General features: G+C 42.3%; 1 protein-coding gene across 3 annotated transcripts; it reads right to left on the bottom strand.

The window, feature by feature from the left end:
* Nucleotides 1–66: 66 nt before the first annotated feature.
* Nucleotides 67–24,926, bottom strand: LOC120029824 (SUN domain-containing protein 1-like). 3 transcript variants are annotated; one of them, XM_038975111.1, is made up of 23 exons: nt 23,241–23,326; nt 22,968–23,070; nt 11,021–11,224; nt 10,686–10,915; nt 10,296–10,556; nt 9,939–10,061; nt 9,506–9,643; nt 8,775–8,855; nt 8,308–8,430; nt 8,100–8,198; nt 7,341–7,434; nt 7,188–7,249; nt 6,879–7,033; nt 6,479–6,748; nt 6,202–6,303; nt 6,024–6,094; nt 5,783–5,927; nt 3,199–3,507; nt 2,382–2,466; nt 2,044–2,159; nt 1,691–1,858; nt 1,402–1,494; nt 67–1,226 (listed from the first exon to the last, which is right to left on the bottom strand). In XM_038975111.1, the coding sequence occupies exons 2-23, from the start codon at nt 23,060–23,062 to the stop codon at nt 1,110–1,112; spliced, it is 3,141 nt and encodes a 1,046-aa protein (XP_038831039.1). In that variant the 5' UTR covers nt 23,063–23,070; nt 23,241–23,326; the 3' UTR covers nt 67–1,109. The 3 variants fall into 3 exon arrangements, with proteins under 3 accessions (XP_038831039.1, XP_038831041.1, XP_038831040.1); XM_038975113.1 differs by lacking the exons at nt 22,968–23,070; nt 23,241–23,326 and adding an exon at nt 24,642–24,926; XM_038975112.1 differs by lacking the exon at nt 9,506–9,643.
* Between the last annotated feature and the right edge of the window lie 256 nt (nt 24,927–25,182).

The following is a 25,182-nucleotide window of genomic DNA, read 5'->3' as shown; positions in this document are numbered from 1 at the left end:
AAACTATTCTGCCTGATTTCCTTTCAAAGTTATATATATATATATATAAAAAAGCTCAACTCAATGACTGCTACATAAATCAAAATCAAGGTTTTTATTTGAACATTTTACACATTACAATTATGTACAAAAGACAAATAAAATTATAAAACAAAATAAACCTGTATAGTCCCAAGACCATTTACAAATAGTCCAAAAAGCCTTTACAAAAATATATTACACAGATTGGCATTTCAGTAACTTGGGACAAACAATGAGATTTACAACTGGGCACTTGTAGATACTCAATAAAGGGCTAAACGCCTGACTTCTGTGGCTGAAAGGACCAGTGCAAGATATCCTTAACTTACTTGAGCGGTAGATTCCCTTTAAAAAATGCTAACAAATCAATAACATTTTATAATTGCAGCATATACATATTTCAAAGCAACACTGATATTAGTAGACTTAAAAATGACAAACTATTGACAAAATGTACAAGTTTACATTCTTCCGTTGTTCGTAAGAGAACATGGTAGAACCTGGGCCCATATCCACAAAGCATTTTATAGGAGTGTTGATCTAGGATCTGTCCATATGATCTTAATCATTATGATCTAAAAGGCTAAACTGACCTTAGATCAGGACTCCTACTCTGATATGCTTTGTGGATATGGGCCCTGGTTTCACCATGAGCGACAAGGGCTCAACACACATGAATTCAGTTGTCTCATAACACATATAGCGCATGTATAAATAAACTGAGAAAATGTACTTGAAACATTCCTTAACCAATAAAATCTTGTCTGACGTAGTAAAGCACAGAATCGCATCCATATTTCCCCCCCCTATTTAGGAGCCCAATGTTACTTTGAGATTAATCTGTCAAATGAAAGCCGTTTTACAAATGTAATAAATTATTAGTGGTTGGGTGATAGTCCTTGGAAAGTCAGACACCAGTGGCCATGCTTCAGATTCAGACCTGTGGTCACTGTTAGAGCCTCTGTCCTGGTGGGATGAGTTAGTGCACAAATAAACTTTGTGGATCAAGCATATTTACGTGTGCGCATAATTGGCTCCAGTCATCTGCAGAACATTAAAATGCAGACAGGGTGGTCTGATCTGTGCCATCAGTTGACACTGGGCTGACCGTGCACTCTGATGCGGTACAGGCAGGTGTACTCCGGGTGACCCCAGTTGGATAGCACTCGAACCTCAATGATCTGATAGGCTTTATCATTCTCCTCCTGTGGATAGATAGCAGAAGACACTCAATTTAGACTCACGCCATATAAGAAGTATCAAGACCTAAAACTTGCCAAGTCACCATCTCTAATCATACTAGAGATGAATGCCATGTGGACTACTAACATCTTCCACTGGCCAATCAAGCCCCTTGAGGTAGTGTTGAAGTGTACTTACGGTGACAGGATAAGTCTGTAGCGCATCCTCATCATCCTGGTAGGTGTAGCTGCCCAGTAACTTACCCTCCTCCTGGTTCTCATCATCCAGACCCTGGAAACGAGTACACAGTTAGAAAACAGCAGAGACCCACAGAAATAAATGTGTCAATCAGTAGTGCCTCACCAGAGCACACTCACAGTAAATGTGACAGACTTGAGTGTCTACTAGGTGTGCTTCTGAATGGCTGAGACAGTAATAGCTGACATGAATGTTAAATTGGGTAAGCAGGGTAGTTGAGGTGGCTTACATAGACGGTAAACTGGCGCGGGGCGCTGCTGATGGTGCCTGTTGGCGAAAGGGCTTTGGGGATGTGCTCCAATGAGAAGGCAGAGGGAACGATCCTCATGGAGAGCCGAATCACCAGGTAACCATGAGAACCCTGAAACGCCCAGCAGTTCCCTGGATGGACGTCAGGCTGCAGTGTAAGAGAGAGCTCAAGATTAAACTAGGTTATGGATGGACTACTTTTGAAAAGGTCTTCCATGTGTCGGCAAGGCAGTATCAGGAACTGAAACTCTCCCAATGTAATGAATCTAGTAAATCACGAAGAGATCATAAAACTCAGATTAGTCTCATGTGGTGCAATGACTTGAGTCGTACCTGTATGGCCACACGAGGAGACTGGGAGAAGTACCAGAGCGGGAGGCCAAACAGACTCATCAGTGCCGTCTTTGTCTCGTACGTCTCAGAGCAGCGAGTGCTCAGGATGCTGCCGCCTGCAGACACAGAAAAACACAGCCATGATATCTCATGTCACTTTCACGACTGTACACAATGTCAACCACACCCATTTTACAACAAGGGCATTGTTAAAGCCTGTCATATCAGGAACTACTGTACAAAGTACGAACAGATCATTCAAATAACAGGCAGTAGACAATGAATTATTTTTTAAAGCCTAGTCGCCACACCCCATCACAACAACTGTGAAACTTTACCGCCAGACTCCAGAGCATAGTCCACCAGGCCGGTCCGATCCTGGGAGTAGAGTTTCAGAGCGTTCTTCACTACCAGCTGTACATGCTGGAGGAGGAAGAAAGGAAGAGTGAGGAAATAGAATAGTGCAGACTATCACATTGCATTTAAAATCATTTTCAAATCCAAAACACTGAATCTTAACTTTTTGGGTGACCCAACCAAATTCACTGAAACGAGAGTTAGAGCAGTCAATGAAAAAGTCTAAGAAGCGGTTGATCGGTTCTATGTGCGCCATTTAAATGCTTTCTGCTTTTAAGTTTAACTTTCGCGTCTTTTAATTCCGGTTTTGTACACCAGCTGAAAATATAACCTTTTGTTTATGGAAAATATATTTCACAGCAGTTTAGATGGTACAATGCTTCTGTACACCAGGGATCACTAACTAGATTCAGCCGCGGGTCGATTTTTTTCTCGAGCGGATGGTCGGGGGGCCAGAACATAATTACAAATCATTTATAGACTGCAAATTGACAGCAAGAAGCCCACATCTTTTTTTAATTCGACTAAGACATAAGCATTTCAAACCTTGCTTACATATGTATATGATCACGTTGCGCTCTATAACGCATGGGAATACTTAGGGGGCCAGATAAAACGGCCACCCGTGGTCCGCCAGTTGGCGAACACTGCTCTACACTATACTTGTTCATTTAGTCAAACTCTTCAAATTTTAGCAACCAGGAAATGCCTCAGCGATTTCTTAATTAAAATTATTAGACCAAAAAAAACGACACAAATGTTCTTTCTTCACAAAATTCCCCAAACCAAACCTCGTACCTCCTCGGACATCCCGGCCCCTGCGGCTCCAACAGTGTGCATCACAGTCTGAGTGACAGTCTCAGTGCTGAGCGTCTCCTGCCTGGCCCTGCTCTTCTCCAGCTGCAGGGTCACGTTCTGCAGGATGCTGAGCTCCAGTGAGGTCAGAGAGGCGTGCACATCAGCCCCGCTTACATAGCGCTCAGAGAGCCACTGCAGCAGGGACTCTGGGAGCTCCTTTTCTCCGGGTTGGGAATCTCCGACCTGCTCGCTGTGGTAGAACAGGGCCCGCAGTTCCGTCCTCACCTGGGCAGACACTTGCTCAGACACCTGCCACGACCACACAGTGAGACAGACACCATCAGACAGAGGTCAACAGATAGGATTTATATAAAGAACTCCAGCAAAATCATCTCAGTACTAAATAATATTGAGTGTCTGTACAGGACCAGCTAATCAAAGGAATGGGAGAGGCCATCTGGAAAGGTACACAGGGCTCGACATTAAACTCTCGTCGGCAAGTACATTTTTAAAAATTGTTGGACAAGCAGATTATAGATTTAAGTTGTTCGAATGAACAAGTCAAAAAAATAAATGATTTGTACAAAACCAGATGCAATGTTTTGCTCACATTCCTCACTGTCCTATTTCTCTCAAATTTTGTGCACAAATTTGTTTATATCCCTGTTAGTGAGCATTTCTCCTTTGCCAAGATAATCCATCCACCTAATAGGTGTGGCATATCAAGAAGCTGATTAAGCAGCATGATCATTACACAGGTGCACAATAAAAGGCCACTCTAAAATATGCAGTTTTGCCGCCTCCAACGTCATTTTAGAGAATATGTTAGTACACCCAACCGGCCTCACAACCGGAGCTTCACGTTCCTTGGTGTCCACATAACCAACAAACTATCATGGTCTAAACACACCAAGGAAGTCAACACCTTTTCTCCCTCAGGAGACTGAAGATTTGGCATGGGTACCCAGATCCTCAAAGTTCTACAGCATCCTGACCGGTTGCATCACTGTCTGGTATGGCAACTGCTCGGCATCCAACCACAAGGCGCTACAGAGGGTCATTTACAATGCTGCTTCTCACTGTTTATTATCTATGCATAGTCACTTTATCCCTACATACATGTAAAAAATTACCACGACTAACCTGTACACCCCCGCACATTGACTCGGTACCGGTACCCCCTGTATAGCCTCATTTTTGTTATGTTATTGTGTTACTTTTATTTATTTCGTTTATAAATATTTATAACTCTATTTTCTTAACTGCATTGTTTGATAAGGGCATGTAAGTAAGCATTTCACTGTAAGGTAGTCGTCACATGTGACAAATAAAATTTGTTGAACCGCAGACCACATGTAACCACGCCAGCACAGGACCTACACATCTGGCTTCTTCACCTGCGAGATCTGAGACCAGCCAGCCGGACAGCTGATGAAACTAAGGAATATTTCTGTCTGTAATAAAGCCCTTTTGTGAAAAAATAAAAATAATAAACTCATTCTGATTGGCTGGGCCTGGCTCCAAGTGGGTGGGCCTATGCCCTTCCAGGCACACCCATGGCTGCACCCCTGCCCAGTCAGGTGAAATCCATAGAAAATTGATTGATTTCCTTATATGAACTGACTCTTTTACAAAAAAATAGTTGCATGTTGCGTTTATATTTTTGTTCAGTATAATTAGCTACCTCCCACACCGTAGCCATTTGATCCCTGGGTAATTGAATGAGGGAATTATTTCATAAGTGTTTGGTTGTAATTGTAATGTTGCAGAGTGGCCAACCCTCGTCCAGGAGAGCTACTAGGTTTGCAGGCTTTTGCGCCAGCCCTGCTCGAACACACCACATTGTTAAAAAACATTTTTTAATTAAACAGGACCTTGATAAACTGAGTCTGGTGTGTTTGAACAGGGATGGATCAAAAGCCTGCACACCCAGTAGCTCTCCAGATGGAAGGTTGACGGACAACGTGTTTTATACAGTAGCCTGTCAGTGCAGCGTTCTAATTTGTGGCGGGTTAAGTGCCTTGCTCAAGGCCACAACAGCAGGAGATATACTACATGGGATCAGAGACCAGCAGCCTTCCATTGTCAATACCAGTGATAATAATGAAGCCTCCCGGGTGGCGCAGTGGTCTAGGGCACTGCATCGCAGTGCTAGCTGCGCCACCAGAGTCTCTGGGTTCACGCCCAGGCTCTGTCGCAGCCGGCCGCAACCGGGAGGTCCGTGGGGCGATGCACAATTGGCATAGCGTCGTCCGGGTTAGGGAGGGTTTGGCCGGTAGGGATATCCTTGTCTCAGTATGTAAAATGTAATAAAATGTATGCACTCTACTGTAAGTCGCTCTGGATAAGAGCGTCTGCTAAATGACTAAAATGTAAATGTAAAATGTTATTTTGTACAGTGGTTCCTTGTATCATACAACCCAATTTTCAGTCACCTTTTTGGCCTATGGTGTTACAAACCAAGTGACTTGAGCTTTTGGACATGTTAAAAAAATCTAAAAATGTTATAAGCTAAAAAAAAGTTAATGTCAAGCCCTGGTACATACTGGAGCAATGCATGTACAGTACAGAGCAAGCAACTCACCGTTTCATGGAGTGTGTCCAGGCGGTCACACATGCCCTGGCATCCCATCACCCCCTGCAGGTCCTTCCTAATGCCCCCCAGCGTCGCCTCTAGAAGTTGCACCTCCGCCAGCAAGGCATCATGGGACTCGCTGTCCACACCCATACTGAACGAGCACACATTGTCACAAGGAGGAATATTCAACACCACTCATGATTTTATTGAATTAATACAATCCAAAAGGGTTATGTGCTGAACTCACTTGACTGGCACAGGAACTGGTGGCAGTGCAGGTGTAGCACTGGAAGTGTCTGCTTGCCTCCTCTGCACGTCCTGAAGACGTAAAATCAACATAACATGGATATATGACAACAAATACTTAATAGAGCTTCTACAGTAAAGTATGTGCATAGAAATGAGTATAGGCTCTGAGTCTGTACCTCTGTCTTGGCAGTCAGTGTCTGCAGCAGCACCTCCAGCTGAGCCAGACGAGACTCTTGGCCCTGCTGCTGCACCACATACTGCTCTCCAATCTCCTGACTCTGAACACAGGAAGAGAGTAGAGATGAATGAGCATACAGAGAGGCTAAAAAAAAAAAGGTGAAAAAGCTAACCAAGTAAGCGTACCGAATTGTATACTTGTTTACTTTTCATTACAAGCTAAATTAATATGCTGGATAAAATGAATCCCCAACAACCCAACCAGGATGACCTCACCAGTTCTCTTTGCAGTGCTGCATCCTTCTCCATCCCCCTCTTCAGCAGAAGGAGTCTCTCTTCCAGCAGGCCAGACACCCACAGCCCCATGCCGTCCTTGTCCGTCTGGGTGTCCAGCTGCTCTCGTACAGACTGGTAGAGACTCAGCACCTCCCTGTGCTGGTTTTCCTGCCTTCGGCCCCCTCGCTCCACCTTCTCCCACAGCTGGGCCAGCCTCTGCTCCAACCGCGCTAGGCGCTCAGAGTCCACAGACACCAGCACACTGCCTGGCTGCTCACATACATGGGAGGATAGAGGTCAGCTATACTGTGCAACTAGCCTCATCCATAGAATTAGATGGTCTTACGCAAGATGACAATCATAAATGGTGAATGAATACGAGCATCAATACCACTTCTACCTGTGAGACAGCTGGTGGTGGTTGAGCCATGATGGGCTGGCGGTCTTTGGTTGGTTCCAGAGGGTTCTGACTGAGGGAGTAGGCCGTCCTCCACTCAGTGATGTTAATGGCAGGCAACACAGACAGCAGGCTGGACGGACCCCAGTGCCACAGAGCTGGGAGAACCCAGAGGAGGATAAATGAGACAGAAAAGGTGTCTGCAGTGGAACGCGGTTGAAACCTGTCAGAGTAAGTGACTGCACAGTACTACGGAATATGGCTAACCAGCGGCAGGGCGTCGGGGCGGACAGCAAGAGCGGTGCTACTCACCCAGGAGGACAAGCAGGAATGGGAGCAGAATCAGCAGGAGTTTGAGGAGCTTGGGAAGGCACCTATGAAAAACAGGAACACCCTTGTTAGTGTGATCACATGTATCCTGTCCACAAGCCTAGAGTGTTACTCCAGCAGTCCCAAGAGACTCACCGTGTCAAGACGAAGATGTTGAGGAGCGACATGACGGTGGCCAGATGATACCATCCAGTCCCCAGCCACCAGAAAGCCCCAGTCGCTGCCTTCCCTGAACACACAATAAAAGAAAGCCATGGAGAGCAGATTAGTGGAAGTTCTTCAGGAGGTGGGAGGGGTAGAGGCACTTCCACACAGCACTAAAGATTAGGTAATTAAGTACATTCACCAGATGAGGTAAGGAGATAATTAAAGTGCAGGTTACGGAGTTAGTTAGACAGGGGCGATAGAGCAACAGTGTTCTTCTCTGTCAGCGTAGATGCAGAGTGCAGCATAAAACATATTTTTTTATTTTTAGAGAGCCCATCTTTCGTTGAACCGCAGTACTCCATCACACGCCTGTTGACAAATTGCTCCCATTCTTGGAACAGACTTTAAATCGAAATCCACCCAGAGGGACAGAAGCAGCAGACAGATGGGGAAGCAGTTCTGCAGACAGCCCTTGCAGTTTCCTAGTCTAACAGCGAATTAGAATGACGAAACGCAAATGAGTCCCAGTATTTTGTAAGAGTCTGCAGCACCTGTTAAACCGCAAGGTTACATTACACTCCAAGCCACCATTCTAATAGGTTTTAAGGTAGGAAGACACACAAGCTAGCCATGGGGAGACTAGAACTAGGAGGAAACATGCAGGCCAAGCAGAGGTTTATCTGGAGGTTGAGAGGCTGGTTAAACATGGTAAGAGTGTGGAGTTTTGAAACATGGTAAAATGATGACCTGGGGACATGGCTGCCAACCAGAGAACCGACAGCATCCTCCTTGTCACGGACCGCACAGCTGAGCCTGCCTTCTGCCCCACCCACAACACACTGGAGCCTGGGGACCAACCAAGTAACAAAAAACAAGGACTAAAAAAAGGTAGAACTGGATTCATTCATTTCAAGTGTATGAGGATAGGCCAGAGTTTGATCGCTTAATAGGTAACCTGTGTAAGCAGTGGCAAGCCACAGTTCCCCCAACACATGATGTGACCGGCAGACCCGTGATGATGATGATGATGATGAGACAATGCATGTCTCCACGCGCTGCTTCCCTTTGCAGTCGTCACCTGTTATCGCAAGCAGTGGGGATGAGCAGCAAAAGAACACATGACATTTTTTTGAGCGACTAAAGAAAATTATAAAAACAGAAGGGCTGACATTTCTCCTAACAAAGAGAAATCTAACAAAAGTAAATGGCAGATGTGTGTAGCCACAAGGAGTGAGTGAAAGGCTAAGAGGAAGCCCTCTTTACATCTCTGGTTTGCCCACAGTGACAGAAGCACTCAGCTACAGCACAAGATGTAGGCTACTCACAAACTACACCAATCACCAAATGTTAGTCCATTATAGACCTTTTAAAATACACACACACACACATATAGTAGTACATGTCAAAGTCAGTTACACTTACAAAGAGCACCATTCAGATTCATGCGTTTCCCCTCAGTCGCCAACTCATTTACATTCATGCTTCCGCAGTAGCTGGAGTGAGCTGCAACCAATAAGAAAGAAATCAAATACAACAACTAAAAAGACAAACTTCAAAACATCCCTCTTTCCCTTCACCGGAGCTGAGGAACAGTGAGTCGAGAGAGAGCATTTGCATGTCACCAGGGCAACAGCTAAAGCAGCCCATTTGTTTGGAAGAGAAACACAGAGGGTGAAATCTGTGTGGTCAAACAAGTGAAAACACCAGAATATAAAGGTAGCGTGATGTAAAAAGGAGTGAGAAAGGTGTAGGCAGGATAAACTGTGGTAGTGTCAGCCTCTCTCTCCCATAAAAAAAAAAAAAAGAGGGAAAGAGAGAGAGGGAGAACAGTCAGAAGCAGGTGACAAGGAGTGTGAGTTTAGGTTAATCAGTGAAAGCCACCATGATCATTCACACAGCATCTGCAACCGCCAGAGTCAGTGCAGGTTCAGTACAGTGCAGGAGAAAGACTCATTCACCATTTTCTATTCAAAAACAGAGTGAAAGCAAGAGTGAAATGTAGAATTGGTGCACTGCAAGCAGCGAGATTCCTGAAATCAAGTGTCAACTAAGTATAGACCCATGCAAATCACACACTCAACACCCGCCTTGTGGATGCCCAGCCCCCACAACAACAAAAATCTGTTAGCCTCTAAAAAAAAGCAGTGGAATACCTCCATTAACCACTTTTCTGCCCACACTGCCCATCTTCAGCACAGCAGCCTGTATGAGCAGAGTCACTACATACACAGTGAAGGCAGCTGCCCTCCTGCTATGGTTCAGACAGGTGTCTAAAACTGACCACAGGACACCTAAAGAGAAAGAGCGTATTTACAATAAAAAAAGAATAATTTAAAAAAAGAATGATCCAGACTCCATGATTATGTTAAGCTTTAGCAACATGCTTTGTCAGATTTATTGGCAGGCTGCACAAGCCGCTGTTACAGAGTGCAGGAGTTGAGCCCCACCCCCAATCTAAAACTGTGAATGATCTGATATCGTCATCATTCATGACACAAAAGTGGGAAGCTGCCAGGCAGATGCGTGAGAAATAGAGTGAGAGGAAACGTTGGCGCTGTAAAGACATCAAGAGGCAGAGCCTGATACCTTTGCCCTCTTTACGTGACCTCAGCAGCACACTCTGTAAGAGCAGTGAGAAGACGGACACCACAGAGGCTGCTGCCCTCCTGCTCACACGCACACAGGTGTCCGAGAAGGACACCAGCACACCTGAATAAAATCAATTCCACTTTGTTCAAAATGCACTTTACAAAATCACAAAACATGTCAAAAAGTTAAGAAAATGAAAAGAAATTCCAAAACTCACACATCAAGCAATGACAACAATCTACACTGTATTATATTCCTTCAAAACGAAATGGGAAGGCAAAACTCACACTCCCAGATACAACGCACGTTTTAAGGACATACACGTTATAGTACTTCTATGGCTGCCTCTCTCACCCGTCCTGTACTTGCGGCTTTTGTCCCTGGCGTAGATGGTGGAGGGAGGGGAGGCGGCGGGGGCTGTCAGGGCCTGCTTGCTGGTGGCAGAGCGGGCTGAAGTTGAGGAGGAGTGCTTGGAGTAGGTGGTGAGCGTGTCATTTCTGTCCGAGTGGATCGTGCGGTCCTTACAGAAGCTACCGTTGACCATGGAGGTCTGTGTCTGTGCCGAGTTAATGTCTCCGTTGGCCTCACACATACTGTAGTCTGTCATGGTCCGCTCTAAGAAACACAGATTTGATCATTAAAAAAAATACACAAATCGCCCACTGTACAGGAATCCATTCAAGACACAGGCTGATGTTGCGGACAGTTCAAGTAACTGATTGATAAGTTCCTTTTAAAAATTACCTTTGAGTTCAGAGTCATCATCCAAGCCCCAGAAGCCTTCGACCAGCGTGCGCTCCTGGATACACGACTTGTCCAGCATGGAGGAGAGCAGGGAGGCGTCGCTGGCGGCCACGCTGTGCAGGCTGCTGTTGTGCTGCTGGGAGCCATGCTGGCTCTTACGGGGCGTGGTGAGGAGCAGAGACTGGGAGCAGGAGACAGAGTGCTGCTGAGACCTCCTGCTCTTCAACGCCCTGGGAGAGAACAGACAGTCAGATTAGACATAGAAAACCCTGGATGTAACATTCTGGGCCCAAATCCATAGAAGGAACCCCAGGGCAGCCAGCAACATCACTTACTTGGAATCTCTGAGACTGGCTCCTCCTGCACTGAAGGAGGCGCTGTGGTACATGTGGTTGAGAGAAGAGTCCAGGCTGTCGTCACCATAGAGACCAGTGGTGGAGTGCAGACGCAGGCTCCGCCGAGACATCCTGGGAGACTCTAAGACGGGAGTGATCCTGTGCTCCTTCTCAAAGTCCAGGGCTGTTGTAGAGTAGCTGGAGCTGAGCAACACAAGGAAGAGAAGATGGGAGGAATGCATTAGATTAGAATAAAAACAAACAAGTGGCAGCCTCTAATCAGTGATTCAATCGATTGGCAATGGCCTTCGGCTTTCATTGTCCTTGGTGTCTTGAAAAGGCACTTAATCAAAATGTACTACCATATTATGTAGCCTATACATCACACAAATATTAAAGTAGATCCTATGATCCAATTTCCTTTACAGCTAATATACAAATACAAAACAGGGAAGGTGCAATTGGTCCCCAATGGCAGGAAACATTGTACTGCCAGCACAATGATTAAACTGAGGCTGCCATTGTATTCCCCTGTCCAACAGTAAACAAATTCCTGTACACTAGAACATGAAAAACAGTTTGGTACTAGAATTTGTTACTTTCAGTGCTTCTGTAAATTGTGTCTCGCAGCCAATGTCCCCCACGGAGCGCACCGTGCCTGCTCCACTCAATGCAAGCATGCAATCGGAGTCTGGGCTGCATCATGTTAGCTCCCTCAAGATGCACAGAACTTAACACATGAATATTTGCGACACTACACGTAACATTCTTGAAACCGAGCAAAACAATGAATGTTCATACAGGCTAGAACACTTTACAACGCAAGACGATATCTGTAGCTTCCAGCTAGGCTAACTTTCCTTGCTAGCACACAGCTGAAGTTTATAGCATCAATTCACTACCCTAGTACCTTTGTGAAATGCAAAATATGCTGATAACCACCAAAAACGTTATTCATTCGCTTAAAAGCACTCTCCCTCACTTCTTTCCCTCTTCCCCCAAAGGGCTCCAACAGTCCACACCCCTCTTTGCTTGTGAATGAAATTACAGGTTAAAAAGGAGACCCTGCACACTTTTATAAAATAAGCTGCTCCTATGCAAATGTTGTTCAGTACAATAAAATAAGTCCCACATGGAAGTGAAACAGATTCACGGGACGTCGGCCAACACAAGCTCAATAAGGCAACGCATGCACACACTCCTCCTGAATATGAATTCACTTGCATTGTGAATAGACCTAGGCTACATCTTGATGTACCCAGTTTATCAATGGAGATGTACCATTCAAATAAATAAATGCCATTATGTGAAGTAGTGACATTGGTAAGAGTCAAATTGTGTAATTGGGTTTATTAATGGATACATGGCTCTCATAAAAATGTTTGAATGTAATGATATTGAACTCAAAAGACACCCAACGATTCAACAGAGGAGTAGCTGAGCTCATGTCTGGATCAAGTACCATTCTGTGACTTCGGCTAATATGCCTTGGTATTGAGTATTAACATCAACTTTTTTTCAATTACATTTTATTCAACATTCTGGCTTGTAGAGGTTGTTCAGATGAAATGTTCCAAACAAAAACAGCATCATCTCACTGTAACCAGGTTGGCATCAGTCTAGTTTATTAGGCAATGCCCAACTTAACCTTACAACAACAACAAGCTAACTGCTGCTGCCATCTCTCAAGGAACAACTCTGTCCGGCATTCACATTGTTGGACTTTGGAACCGTTTCAAAATCTGTACTTGCAACAGATAAGATCATAAGGCTAACTGAAGTCCAAGTAGGGAATAGCTAGCACAGCGTAACAATAACTTTACAAAACAATGCATGACAGGCTATTACAGCCTGAAACCTAATCCCTATGAAAACACACACACACACACACACAACCTTCAAGGTGAGCACATAGGAGTGACCCTGCTTGCTGTCTAAACATAGCCAAGTGCACACACACAAAGAAGGTAATGAAACAGAAATGAGGATGATACACACAGATCTGTCCAACCCCAGCTCTCCAGAGTCCACCCCTCGTCACCGTCGCTCATCCCAGGGAAAAGCCCACACGGACAAACATCATGGACAGCCACACAGACAATCCACACACTATCCTGCGAGCCAGGAGAGCTCAGGCAACCGAACACTACTTACTGTATGTAACCTAGGCTAAACTGTTCACTTCCTGTAGCCAGGGACAGACGAGCCACTTACCTACTCAACAAACCCCCCGCCCTCCCTCGGTGAAACAATGACACCAATCCTTACATTATGCATTTTAATCTGAAGAGTGAGGTCAGTTCTTAAGTGCAACTGACTGTACAAAAGGAGGAAGAGAAGAGAGACATCTGAGTCCCTGAACTGCTGAACTGTTCTATAAACAACTGTTGGTAGTCCATAAACAAAGGACTACCAACAGGGCTCTTTCCTACCTAAAAAAATAAAAAATAAACTCACCCAGCTCTCTGGTTCTCCCACTATGTCTTTCTCGTCACGCGCTAAAATCGGGGGTAGGAAACTAGATTTAGCTACAGGCCGATTTTTGGCAGAGCGGATAGTCGGGGGCTGGAACATAATTATAAAGTTGTACACTGCATATTGACCACAACTAAGCCCAAAAAGAGATGATTATTTTAATAAATAACAATTTCATACCTTGAGACAATCACATATTTACATTTTAGTCATTTAGCAGATGCTCTTATCCACAGCGACAAACAGAACCCTAATCGCTTAAGTACCTTGCTCAAGGGCGCAGATATTTCACCTAGTTGTCTCGGGGATTCGAACCAGCGACCTTTCGGTTACTGGCCCAACGCTCTTAACCGCTAGGCTACCTGTCGCCCCGTATGGGTCTTTATTTGTGGGAATACTTGGCAAACAGATTTCCTAAATGAAACTCGTTTTTAGCTGAATTTCTGGTGATTTGCCATGTTTTTACCAAAAACAAATATTTTACTAAATAAATGTTATATTTGTGGAAAAAACCTTGCAGCCCAATTTTAAAAAATTAAATTAAACACTTGTGGGACAGTTTTGGCCCACGGGCCACCTGTTGCTGACGCCCGAGCTAAATAAAGCCTATCCAGGATTACACAGGGCCCTGGCAGAGCCAATTATGTGCTTTCCTCTGCCTGCCCTGCTGCTCCTCCTGCCAGTGTGCTCTAGGCCCTTGCGTGGGACAGCGGTGTGTCCTCAGCAGAGATCCCGGGCAGTCCCACCCAAATTCCCAGACTGGGGTCTGGGCAAGGAGAGCCAGGCCCAGAACAGCTTCAGTGAGACCAGTGGGTGCAGCAGTCACTCTTCCTCTCACACACACACAAAAGGACAAGACAGGAGTCTGTCACAGTTCTTACCCATCTGCTGCTACACACTGCCTGGTTTGTTTCAGTTCAGACGCAAAACTATCACGACATGCAACTTCATTCCAAAACATACAGTGATAAAGAACCAATGGCAAGAGAGGAATTTCTATGTAGACAGAACTCAATACCATTCTTGATTGTCTATCACTATCTTAGTGTTAATCAATAGTCCATTAAGGCCAACTCCAGGAAATCTGACTTTTTCAAATCTTTCCCTCTTCTGACCAACAACATCCCACAAATTGTCAAACACTCCAGCCACCCAAGCAGAGCGAAAGGTCTGACTACAGCATGACGAGCGGTACCGGAGCGCCAAGTCTGGGAACAAAAGGCACCCGAACAGCTTCTACCCACTAGGCTTAAGACTGCTGAACAGTTAATCAAAAATGGCTACTCCGATCATTTATATTGACCCCCTTTATTAATTTAATTGTTTTGCACCAACTTCCTTGCAATCACTAGACTCTACCCATATATACTACACTGACACTGTTTACAATATATCCTAATTGCCTAGTCACTTATACACAGTGGTGTAAAGTACTTAAGTAAAAATACTTTAAAGTACTACTTACATATTTTTGGGGGCATCTGTACTTTAAGACCATATATATATATTTGATCACTTTTACTTTATTACATTCCTAATGAAAAACACACTTTACTCCTTACATTTTCCCTGACTCCAAAAAGTACTAATTACATTTTGAATGCTTAGCAGGACAGGAAAATGGTCCAATTCACACACTCAAGAGAACATCCCTGGTCATCCCTACTGCCTCTAATCTGGCAGACTCACTAAACACAAAATACTTTGTTTGTAAATGACGTTTTAGTGTTGAAATGTGCCCCTGGCTATCCACAATTTTATTAATTTTTAAAAATAAAACAAGGTGCCATCTGGTTTGCTTAATAAGGAATTAAAGGATTTATACTTGTACTTTAGTATATATTAGCAATTACATTTAATACTTAAGTTCATTTTAAAAACCAAATACTTTTAGACCTTTACTCAAGTAGTATTTTACTGGGTGACTTTCACTTGAGTCATTTTCTATTAAGGCATCTTTACTTTTACTCAAGCATGAGAATTGGGTACTTTTCCACCACTGCATGTGTATACTGTATTACCACGTACCCCTGCACATTGACTCGGTACTGGTACTCCTTGTATATTGCCTCATTTTTGTTGTTACCATTTCCTTTTTATTTAACTCCACATTGTTGGGGATGGGCTCGTAACTAAGCATTAATCTGTAAATACTATACCTGTTGTATTCAGCACATGACAAATACATTTTGATTTGACAAGCTCCATCCTGATTAAAGATTGTGCAAACAATCGTGTTTCATGAGCAGGGATCAGCAAACACAATAAGACAGCAACAGCCAGGGATATCTTTCCTACAGAAACACAGATCTGCGCTGCATCAAGCAAGCCTAGGGCTACTTACAAGCTACACGCCTAAGTACACATCTGGAGACTAACCATTTGCTCAAGAGTTGTGCAGCCAGGTTAAATCAATCAAGCCAAAACACTGACCAGCCATTTCCATCCAATCCCACAATAAAAAAAAAATGTACTCTAGAACACACTACATCCCGTTACTACACAGACGGTATCACTTCCTTACTATTTGTCAGCCTAGGGAGTAGCAGATTATCACCGAACCTGGTCACTGATATATTCCCCAAAATTGCCCTCCCTCTCACTATGACTTTTACGTCGGGCATACAACAGCATTTTCCCCTATAACTACTGTGTGGTATGTAGGTCTGACCCATTTAGTCGACAGGTCAATAAGCTACAGGTCGACCGATATTGCTCGAGGTCGGGCAGTAGCAATTGTTTAAAAAAAAAATTAACCAAAACAGTACCACTCAATTTGACACCTACTCATTCAAGAGTTTTTCCTTATTTTGACTATTTTTCAACATTGTAGAATAGTGAAAACATCAAAACTATGAAATAACACATGGAATCACGTAGTAAACAAAAACAAAAAAAGTGTTAAACAAATCATAATATATTTTAGATTCTTCAAAGTAGCCACCCTTTGCCTTGATGACTGCTATGTACACTTGGCATTCTCTCAAACAGCTTCATGAGGTAGTCAACTGGATTGCATTTCAATTAACAGGTGAGCTTTCTTAAAAGTTACATTTGTGGAATTTATTTTCTTAATGCATTAGAGCCAATCAGTTGTGTTGTGACAAGGTAGGGGTGGTATACAGAAGACAGGCCTAGTTGGTAAAAGACCAAGTCTATATTATGGCAAGAACATCTCAAATAAGCAAAGAAACAACAGTCCATCATTACTTGCAGACATTAAGGCCAGTCAATCCGGAAAACTTGAAGAAACTTTCAAAGTTCTTGAAGTGCAGTCGCAAATACCATCAAGCGCTATGAAACTGGCTCTCATTCAGACCCCACATTTTCTTACATTTCAGCCTTATTGTAAAATATATTAAATTATTTCCCCCTCAAGCTACACACAATAATGTAGTTCAGAATATATATATAGTTTTTTAAAGAAATGTACATAAGTATTGGTATTTTAGTAGGATCCCCACTAGCTGTTGCAAAAGCAGCAGATAATCTTTCTGGGGTCCACACAAAACAGAACATCAATAGACAAGAACAGCTCAAGGACAAAACAACATAAACTCAGAAAAAAAGAAAAAGAAAAAAAAAGTCCTCACTGTCAATCCCGTTTATTTTCAGCAAACTTAACATGTGTAAATATTTGTATGAACATAAGATTCAACAGACATAAACTGTACAAGTTCCACAGACATGTGACTAACAGAAATTAAATATGTCCCTGAACAAAAGGGGGGGGGGGTCAAAATCAAAAGTCAGTCAGTATCTGATGTGGCCACCATCTGCGTTAAGTACTGCACCAGATTTGCCAGTTCTTGCAGTGAGATGTTACCCCACTCTTCCAACAAGGCACTTCCAAGTTCCCAGACATTTGGCCCTAGCCCTCACCCTATGATCCAACAGGTCCCAGTGTAACGCTCATTCCTTTGACGATAAGCGCAAATCCGACCATCACCCCCGGTGAGACAAAACCGCGACTCAATGAAGAACACTGTCAGTCCTGTCTGGTCCAGCGACGGTGGGCTTGTGCCCATAGGCAACGTTTTTGCCAGTGATGTCTGGTGAGGACCTGAGGATTAAAACTTCTACTTGGTACTCATCCCGGATCACCCTCATCAGTAAAAAAGCTGACTAGCATAGCCTAGCATAGCGCCACAAGTAAATACTAGCATCTAAATATCATGAAATCACAAGTCCAAGACACCAGATGAAAGATGCACATCTTGTGAATCCAGCCATCATTTCCGATTTTTAAAATGTTTTACAGGGAAAACACAATATGTATTTCTATTAGCTAACCACGATAGCAAAAGACCCAACCGCATATTTTCACCATTTTTTTACTGCATAGGTAGCTATCACAAATTCGACCAAATAAAGATATAAATAGTCACTAACCAAGAAACAACTTCATCAGATGACAGTCTTATAAACAGATTTATTGTATAGCATATGTTTTGTTCAAAAAATGTGCATATTTCAGGTATAAATCATAGTTTTACATTGCAGCCACCATCACAAGTCTCACCAAAGCAGCTAGAATAACTACAGAAACCAACGTGAAATACCTAAATACTCATCATAAAACATTTATGAAAAATACACGGTGTACAGCAAATGAAAGACAAACATCTTGTGAATCCAGCCAATATTTCAGATTTTTTAAGTGTTTTACAGCAAAAACACAATATAGCATTATATTACCTTACTACAATAGCCTACCACACAACCGCATTCATTCAAGGCACGTTAGCGAATAAACCAGCAAAATATATTAATTTTTTCACTAACCTTCTCAAACTTCATCAGATGACAGTCCTATAACATCATATTACACAAAACATATATGGTTTGTTCGAAAATGTGCATATTTAGCGGTACAATTCGTGGTTGAACAATGTGAATAAGTAGTCAAAATACAAACAAATTGTCCGGAGATATCTTGGAGAGGCACCTAATCGAATCAAATAACTAATCATAAGCTTTACTAAAAAATACAGGTTGGACAGCAAATGAAAGATACACTAGTTCTTAATGCAACCGCTGTGTTAGATTTTTTTTAAATAACGTTAGTACGACATACAACTTACGTTATAGCGAGAAAGCGCCCAAAATAATGGCGGAATATAAGTCTAAACATTTGACAGAAATACGAAATAATATCATAAATGGTTCCTACTATTTGATGAGCTTCCATCAGAATCTTGTACAAGTTGTCCTTTGTCCAGAATAATCGTTGTTCGGTTGTAGAATGTCGTCTTCATCTGTCGAATTAGCTAACAAAGCTGGCCATGCGCCACAGAATTGTCCAACTCACAATAACGCATAACAAAAAAAAAACGAAAATCGCAATATACTGATATAACTCGGTTTAAAATAACTACCTGATGTTTTTAACACATATATCAAATTAAATCAGAGCCGGATATATCTAACGCCTAAAACGAAAGCTTTTCAGAACGCAATCCCGAGCTCCCTCTCGCGTCAAGCTGAATGGTGAAAAGACTGGACCCACCGTTCCAAGAGGTCTTGTTCAGCCTCACATAGAGCTATACACCCCATTCCAACTCTCACTGCCTACTGACATCTAGTGGAAGGCGTATGCAGTGCATGTAGACCCATAGATTCCATGCAAATTGATAGGCTGACCCTGGAACAGAGCCCCCGATTTCAGATTTCTCACTTCCTGACAGGAAGTTTGCTGCAAAATGAGTTCTGTTTTACTCACAGATATAATTCAAACGGTTTTAGAAACTAGTGTTTTCTATCCAATAGTAATATGCATATTGTACGAGCAAGAATTGAGTACGAGGCAGTTTAATTTGGGAACGATTTTTTACAAAGTGAGAACAGCGCCCCCCCTATTGAGAAAAGGTTTTAAGGTAACTGGATGTGCTAACTTACTTTGGCCTATATTTCAATACTTCTATAGGCTACTGTAGCAATCATTAATTTGTTGATGTCATCACAGAGCATATGAGTCAGTCATGATTTGAAATGCAATCAACCATTTTAGTTTTAAAATACAAAAGCAAGCCTTGTATAATTAGCTTAAACAAATAAACCGTTCCATTTCGGAAATTCGATTCACGAATGAATGTGACTGTTTAGTCTGCTGTAATAAAGGCTTAATTTATTTATTTTTTTAAGTTACTCTGGTATGCGTATAGTTTAATTTGGTGTTGTTTACAATTGTTCCAAACAGTCAGAAATTATATTGTAGTCAATACAGCACCTGTTTGACACACAATATGCACGCAGCACTTGCTCCTGACCTTTTTCTTGATCTCCAGTATTTTCCACATCTCCCTTTACCTCCTGAGCAGCCTATAAATATTTTGCCGCTAAACTGACCGAGACACAACTCAAAACGACACATAAAACCTCACATAATTCTGCCCAAAAACAATTTCTCTCATTTTGCTTGTCCAGTTCCTGAGTGCCTCTCGAAGGCCGCTGTTGGAGAGACATCTCTGCTGCGCTCCAATGTTTAGTCAAAAAATAATAAACATATCATGTAGCAGATATACAATATGGTAGAAAGAGTATGTGGCCTTTTCTGTAGCCTACAGGCTGGAGATAAAATGTATGACAATGTAGCGAGACGGACATTTTTTACATCATGCACATTATTCAATTTCAAATCAGCTAACCTAAAATGGCACTCAAGCAAAAAAACAAACAAAAAAAAGACCCGTCATGTTAACAAAGCAACATATCGTAAAAACATGACAGGTCAAAGTAAAATGGACAATATGGAACGTACAATCAACTGTTGTGCAGGAGTTTCACCCCATTGTCATGATCAGTGGTTTTAACTACATTTGACAAGCGGATGAAAAATAAAATGCTATTGCATTTCCCGCTGTGTAAACACACTGCAAATAGGCTTGCGATAACTCCTGAAAGTTGGGTAGCAGATATTCAGAGCATAAATGGCCAAATTGATTAGTCACAGGAATCAGGACTAATAAAGCCAATGCAATGGCCTGTTTTACAAACGGTGGGCCTACCACAAGGATGGGAATTCATAAAAATCCATTGCAGGCTGACATGGTAGGCTACACCCTAGTAAGCATGGGCCGACCTCTTTTGGAAGTCTTTTTTTTATACCTGTCTGGAAGTCGTTTTACAAACGGTAGGCCTACCACATAGATAGGCATTCATAAAAATTCAATTCAGGCAACACCTCAGTTAGCACGGACCAATGCAGACTTATTTTTTTGAAGCAGTTCCGGACCGGCCTTGATTGCCACATCCACACACATTGTCTATGTACCAGACCAAATATCGATGTCTATAAATTGGAACAGCCTTGAGTTGGTCCAAACAGACATCTATAAAATTACTTATTTTCAGCTTTCATTCTAAACCAAAAAAATGTGCCCGATTTCAATATCTAAAATACATATTTGCAACATCAGGAAAATAAGTATTTAACTTGAAAATGAGAACTGAAAACTAACCCAACGTCAGGAAAACACGTATTTTATTAGTCTTTCCAATGTCATTTTACTTACTGGGACTATTCTAGTTTTGCGGGGGCAGCATTTTTTGGTCTTGACTATGGCAGCAGAACGGCAAAGACAGGCCCTGGCTATAGGTCAGGCCCTAGTTTGCCCTATTCGGATGGGATAAGTTTTACTGGGGAATTCAATTATGTGCACAAAACACCACATCTGTAATTTGAGTCCCGTCCGAATCTGCCATGGCAGGAGTGTAACAATTCCAGGCAGAATAACTTCATTTTTTGGCAAACTCCAATGTCCTCTGATAATACTAGTCCCATGCAAATTGACATCCCTGTGTTTTGAGAGAAATGTTTACGTTTGCCAAGTGTTTCTCTCGGTTTGTGCAAGAAAACAATAACTGATTTTATAAATTTAACTAAGTGCTACACAAACTATATGAACGGCCTATCAACTTTCACAATGAATGATTTTGTTTATAAGTTTTGGCGTATGAATGGAATATTGCCAAATGCATCAGTATCCCCCCCCCCCTCCCATTTAATGCATCCCTTGCTGTTAATAGATTGCAAAGCAGCCGCATACAACTGACCTAAATGTTTGGAAATGTTAAGATGAGAATATTCAATAGCCTTAAAATTGCATCGCAAGTGCATGGTTTAGCTCACATCTGAAGGCTGGGGAGTATTTAGGATGTACTGCGGATTGCTAAAATATCACACTTCCTCAATTCAAATATTATGCCAACACTTTAGGAAATATGGTATGGTTTAGAAACCAGTTATCAGTGTGGCCCTATCACCTGGACATGTTGAAATACTGCATCTTCACAACTAGAATAAAATCATCCAGGCTTCCTTCATAACTTTCAATTTACAAAAAACAAATAAAATTAAAAAAATAATAAAAAAAATCTAAACTACAGGGGGCAGTTTAGAAAACTAATCCAGTCCGAATCTTCTTCTGAAATAATGGACATTCTGGAGTAATAAATTCCATAACCAACGTTCTCTAGTAATACTAGTCCCGTGCGAATGGGTCTTTGGTCACGTGCATGCAATGCATACATGTGTCACGTAAAGAGAGCCAGGGTTGAGGGAATGTTTCTCCTAAACAAGACACACAGGATGTGTCAATATAAAAATTGACAATTTGAAATTGACCAATCGAAAGTTGGGGACAGCCCTAGTAATATGTAAATCTACCATTTAGAGGCAAGTGAAATTAAAACATTTCCGTTTTATTAGCTCAGCTAGACCGAACGCAATTGCAAAGAACTGAGAGAAAAATGTATCATGCTTGTGTGTTCTAAGAGCAGATGGTGAAATAAAATGGCTAATATTGTCACATCGCATGCAACAGCTCCAACATCTACACCCTCTCGCTGAGTCACACATGACAACAGACACACCCAGTCACAAAGAACAAACCAGTGGGTCTGTGACACACATAACCGCTTTGCACTTCTCTTTTTCAAAAAGGGGAACATTGCCAAATACACATAGAGAGGTTCCATAATAATATATAAACCCGGCTCAGAATGAGAGCTGGAATCGCTATGAATAAAATCATTAATCTACCCTAAATCGTGATATTTATTTTGTTAGAAGGCAAATTTTAGCCAGAAAGGGCAATCCTGGAAAACCACCTTGGGCTACAGTTACTCAAATAACATTTCAAATCAAAATTAACATTTGAGAAACTTATGCAAGTCCTACCAGTGTGATTTGTTGAAACAAGCCCTTGATCAAAGCAAAAACCTCTAGGGTATTTGACACAAAAAAAGCCAATTTATGCTCACCATCAACTAAATCAGTGGTTCCTAAACTGTAGGGCTCAACCCTCTCTAGAAAAATACTTGATGCAGGCACAAGCTGTTCCAATGCTGGAAGGGGGGGCCACGAGTGAAGAGGTTTTGGAACCCCTCCTTTAACTGGAAAGTTGTAGAAATCATTCAGGACATCCCTCTTTCAGGGCCTCAAGACTGGCAGCTCTGCATGCACACTCACCTGTGAGAGTAGGTATAGCCAGTGTTCCCTGGAGGTGGGGCGCGTGAGTTCACTTTTGAATGGTCCATGCCTGTCCAGCCTCCAATTTTTCTCATTAATGAGACTGCAAGAGCCAAACCATGAAACTTTACAACCCAGTAGTACATATTCACCCCATCAATTCAAACAATACTATGAGCGCCTAACTAACAAAGGTAGCAGTTAAATTAGTAGAAAATGTTTAAGGAGTAACTGCTCACCCCAAAACCAATTTCTGCTTAATAACCTCCTCACCTCAGAAGACACTCAGACACTAGATATTTTGCTGCATCATGACAGGGTCCATTTTCTAATGGCACTTAAGTATATGGCTGTGCAATAGTAGCCTTGGAGTTAACTCAAGTCACACCCAGACAGAGTGATAAGAGGGCTGGGTGGGACCTGTATTACTCGGAACCACAGACATCCGGCGGACATTAGTTGTCCAGAAATGCATGGTAAAAACACAGACCCATTTTAAAGACGTAATAAGCAATCCTCATCTTTACACGTACATAAACATCTCTCCATAAAAAATAACAATGAGAATATTTGTAGAACTTCGCCCCCCCAAAACATTTTAAAAAAAAATGTATCGTCACATACACCGGATAATGCAGTTTAATGTGTTGTTTTACAGGGTCAGCCATAGTAGTACGGCGCCCCTTGGAGCAAATTAGGGTTAAATAAATTCCTTGATTTTTTTGCATCCTAGCGGCTTGGGTATTCGAACCAAATACCTTTCGGTTACTGGCTCTAACCGCTAGGCTACCTGCCGCCCAGGTAGGTACTGTTAACCAGTATGGCTATGAATGAAATAAACAACTACTCTGAACTGTCACCCTATGTAAACTAGCCTAACTTCCATAGTCACATCTCATGTAGTGTAAACAAAGAAAAGGTTTCAGACTGAATTTAGACAAGAAAGTATCAGTGAGGTTCACAAACAGACTAATTACAGACCTAGTGTGAAGTAAAGAGTAGCCCAGTTATCAAGCTACTCTCCATTTGTATAGTCAAATACATCATTAACTTGCCTTTTGTAAATACAACTTGTAAATCCACAGAATAAGATCAGGAGAGCTGCAGCGAAAATTAGCTGACTTCATGCCGCATACAGACTCGTGAGTCACGGTGTAGAGCAGCCAGTGGGCGTAGGTGCACTGTTCAGCCTCAAACTACCCAATAAACAGTATCCCTCAAAGTGTGGGCACGTTGCAGTAGGTAAAAGAGTAAATGAGTCAGCTATCAACTGTCTTTAAAAAAATTATCCCTAGTCAGTACAAATTCAGAATTCCAAAATGGCTTCCCCAACAAAGCGGGAGAGATAACCGCTCGTTGCTAGTACTAGTGTTGCTTGTTCTCTCATCCAGAATGTGCTACTCATGTACACACCGGTCTCTGCTACACACAATCATCTTTGTAAATTGTACAGGCAGGCAAAATGTCAAGTCACTTCAGTAGCCTTTTCAAATTTGAACCAATCAGTGCACGGTTCAAAGGAGGCTGGGAGCCTCACGTCCAATGGTAATTTACAGTGGGCGGGATCCCGCGAAAAATGAACTGTCAAACTTCCAGACGTGACTTTGTTTTGGGATACATGCGGTTTGCCAAAGTAGTTAATATTATATACTGTTCATGGATATGTCCGCTTACCTTAATGTAGCTAAATTATTTACATATACGGGTAAATGTTGCCACTCGATGGACGAGCTGCTAGCTATCGTTGACGTTGACAAGATGACCGGTTAGCTAACGTTAGTTCACTCTTGTCGCAGCTTGACAGTAAATGTTTCTTGATAAGCACTCCAAAACCGTCCAAATACAACTAATCTCAAAATACTTACAAATAACATTTCATTTACAAAGGACTCTCAAAATAACCATGATAAAACCCGAACGAAAATTAAATATCACACGAGTATGGACAACAGTCCTCTCCTTCGCGGTCAACGGTGACGTAAACGTATATCTTCTTCTGTTTTATGCCGGCGGTAAACACACTTCACTGGTGCTTTGCCGGCTCCCTGTGGACTGGAGTTGAACAGAGGGCTTTCGCTTTCTTATCACTGACAAAGGCTTTTTATGTTATTTCAACTCTCTAAAACGACTGCTGTGTAATTTCACTGCATTGAATACAGCATATATATTTTTTACTGCAAAAAAATAGAAAAGGGCTGTTTGGCCACTTTATTTT

Source organism: Salvelinus namaycush, chromosome 35, assembly GCF_016432855.1.
Source record: "Salvelinus namaycush isolate Seneca chromosome 35, SaNama_1.0, whole genome shotgun sequence".
NCBI classification, from domain to species: domain Eukaryota; kingdom Metazoa; phylum Chordata; class Actinopteri; order Salmoniformes; family Salmonidae; genus Salvelinus; species Salvelinus namaycush.
The sequence above is the reverse complement of the archived record's forward strand: the minus strand, read 5'-3'. Positions and strand labels throughout refer to the sequence as shown.

Excerpts from the sequence above, each read along its gene's own strand:
- LOC120029824 (XM_038975111.1), bottom strand. The coding sequence starts at position 23,062 with ATGAGAAAAATTGGAGGCTGGACAGGCATGGACCATTCAAAAGTGAAC. Across the intron at positions 8,199-8,307 it reads GCTTGCCACTGCTTACACAG|GCTCCAGTGTGTTGTGGGTG; the intron begins GTTACCTATTAA and ends GTTGGTCCCCAG. Across the intron at positions 2,160-2,381 it reads CTATGCTCTGGAGTCTGGCG|GCGGCAGCATCCTGAGCACT; the intron begins GTAAAGTTTCAC and ends CTGTGTCTGCAG.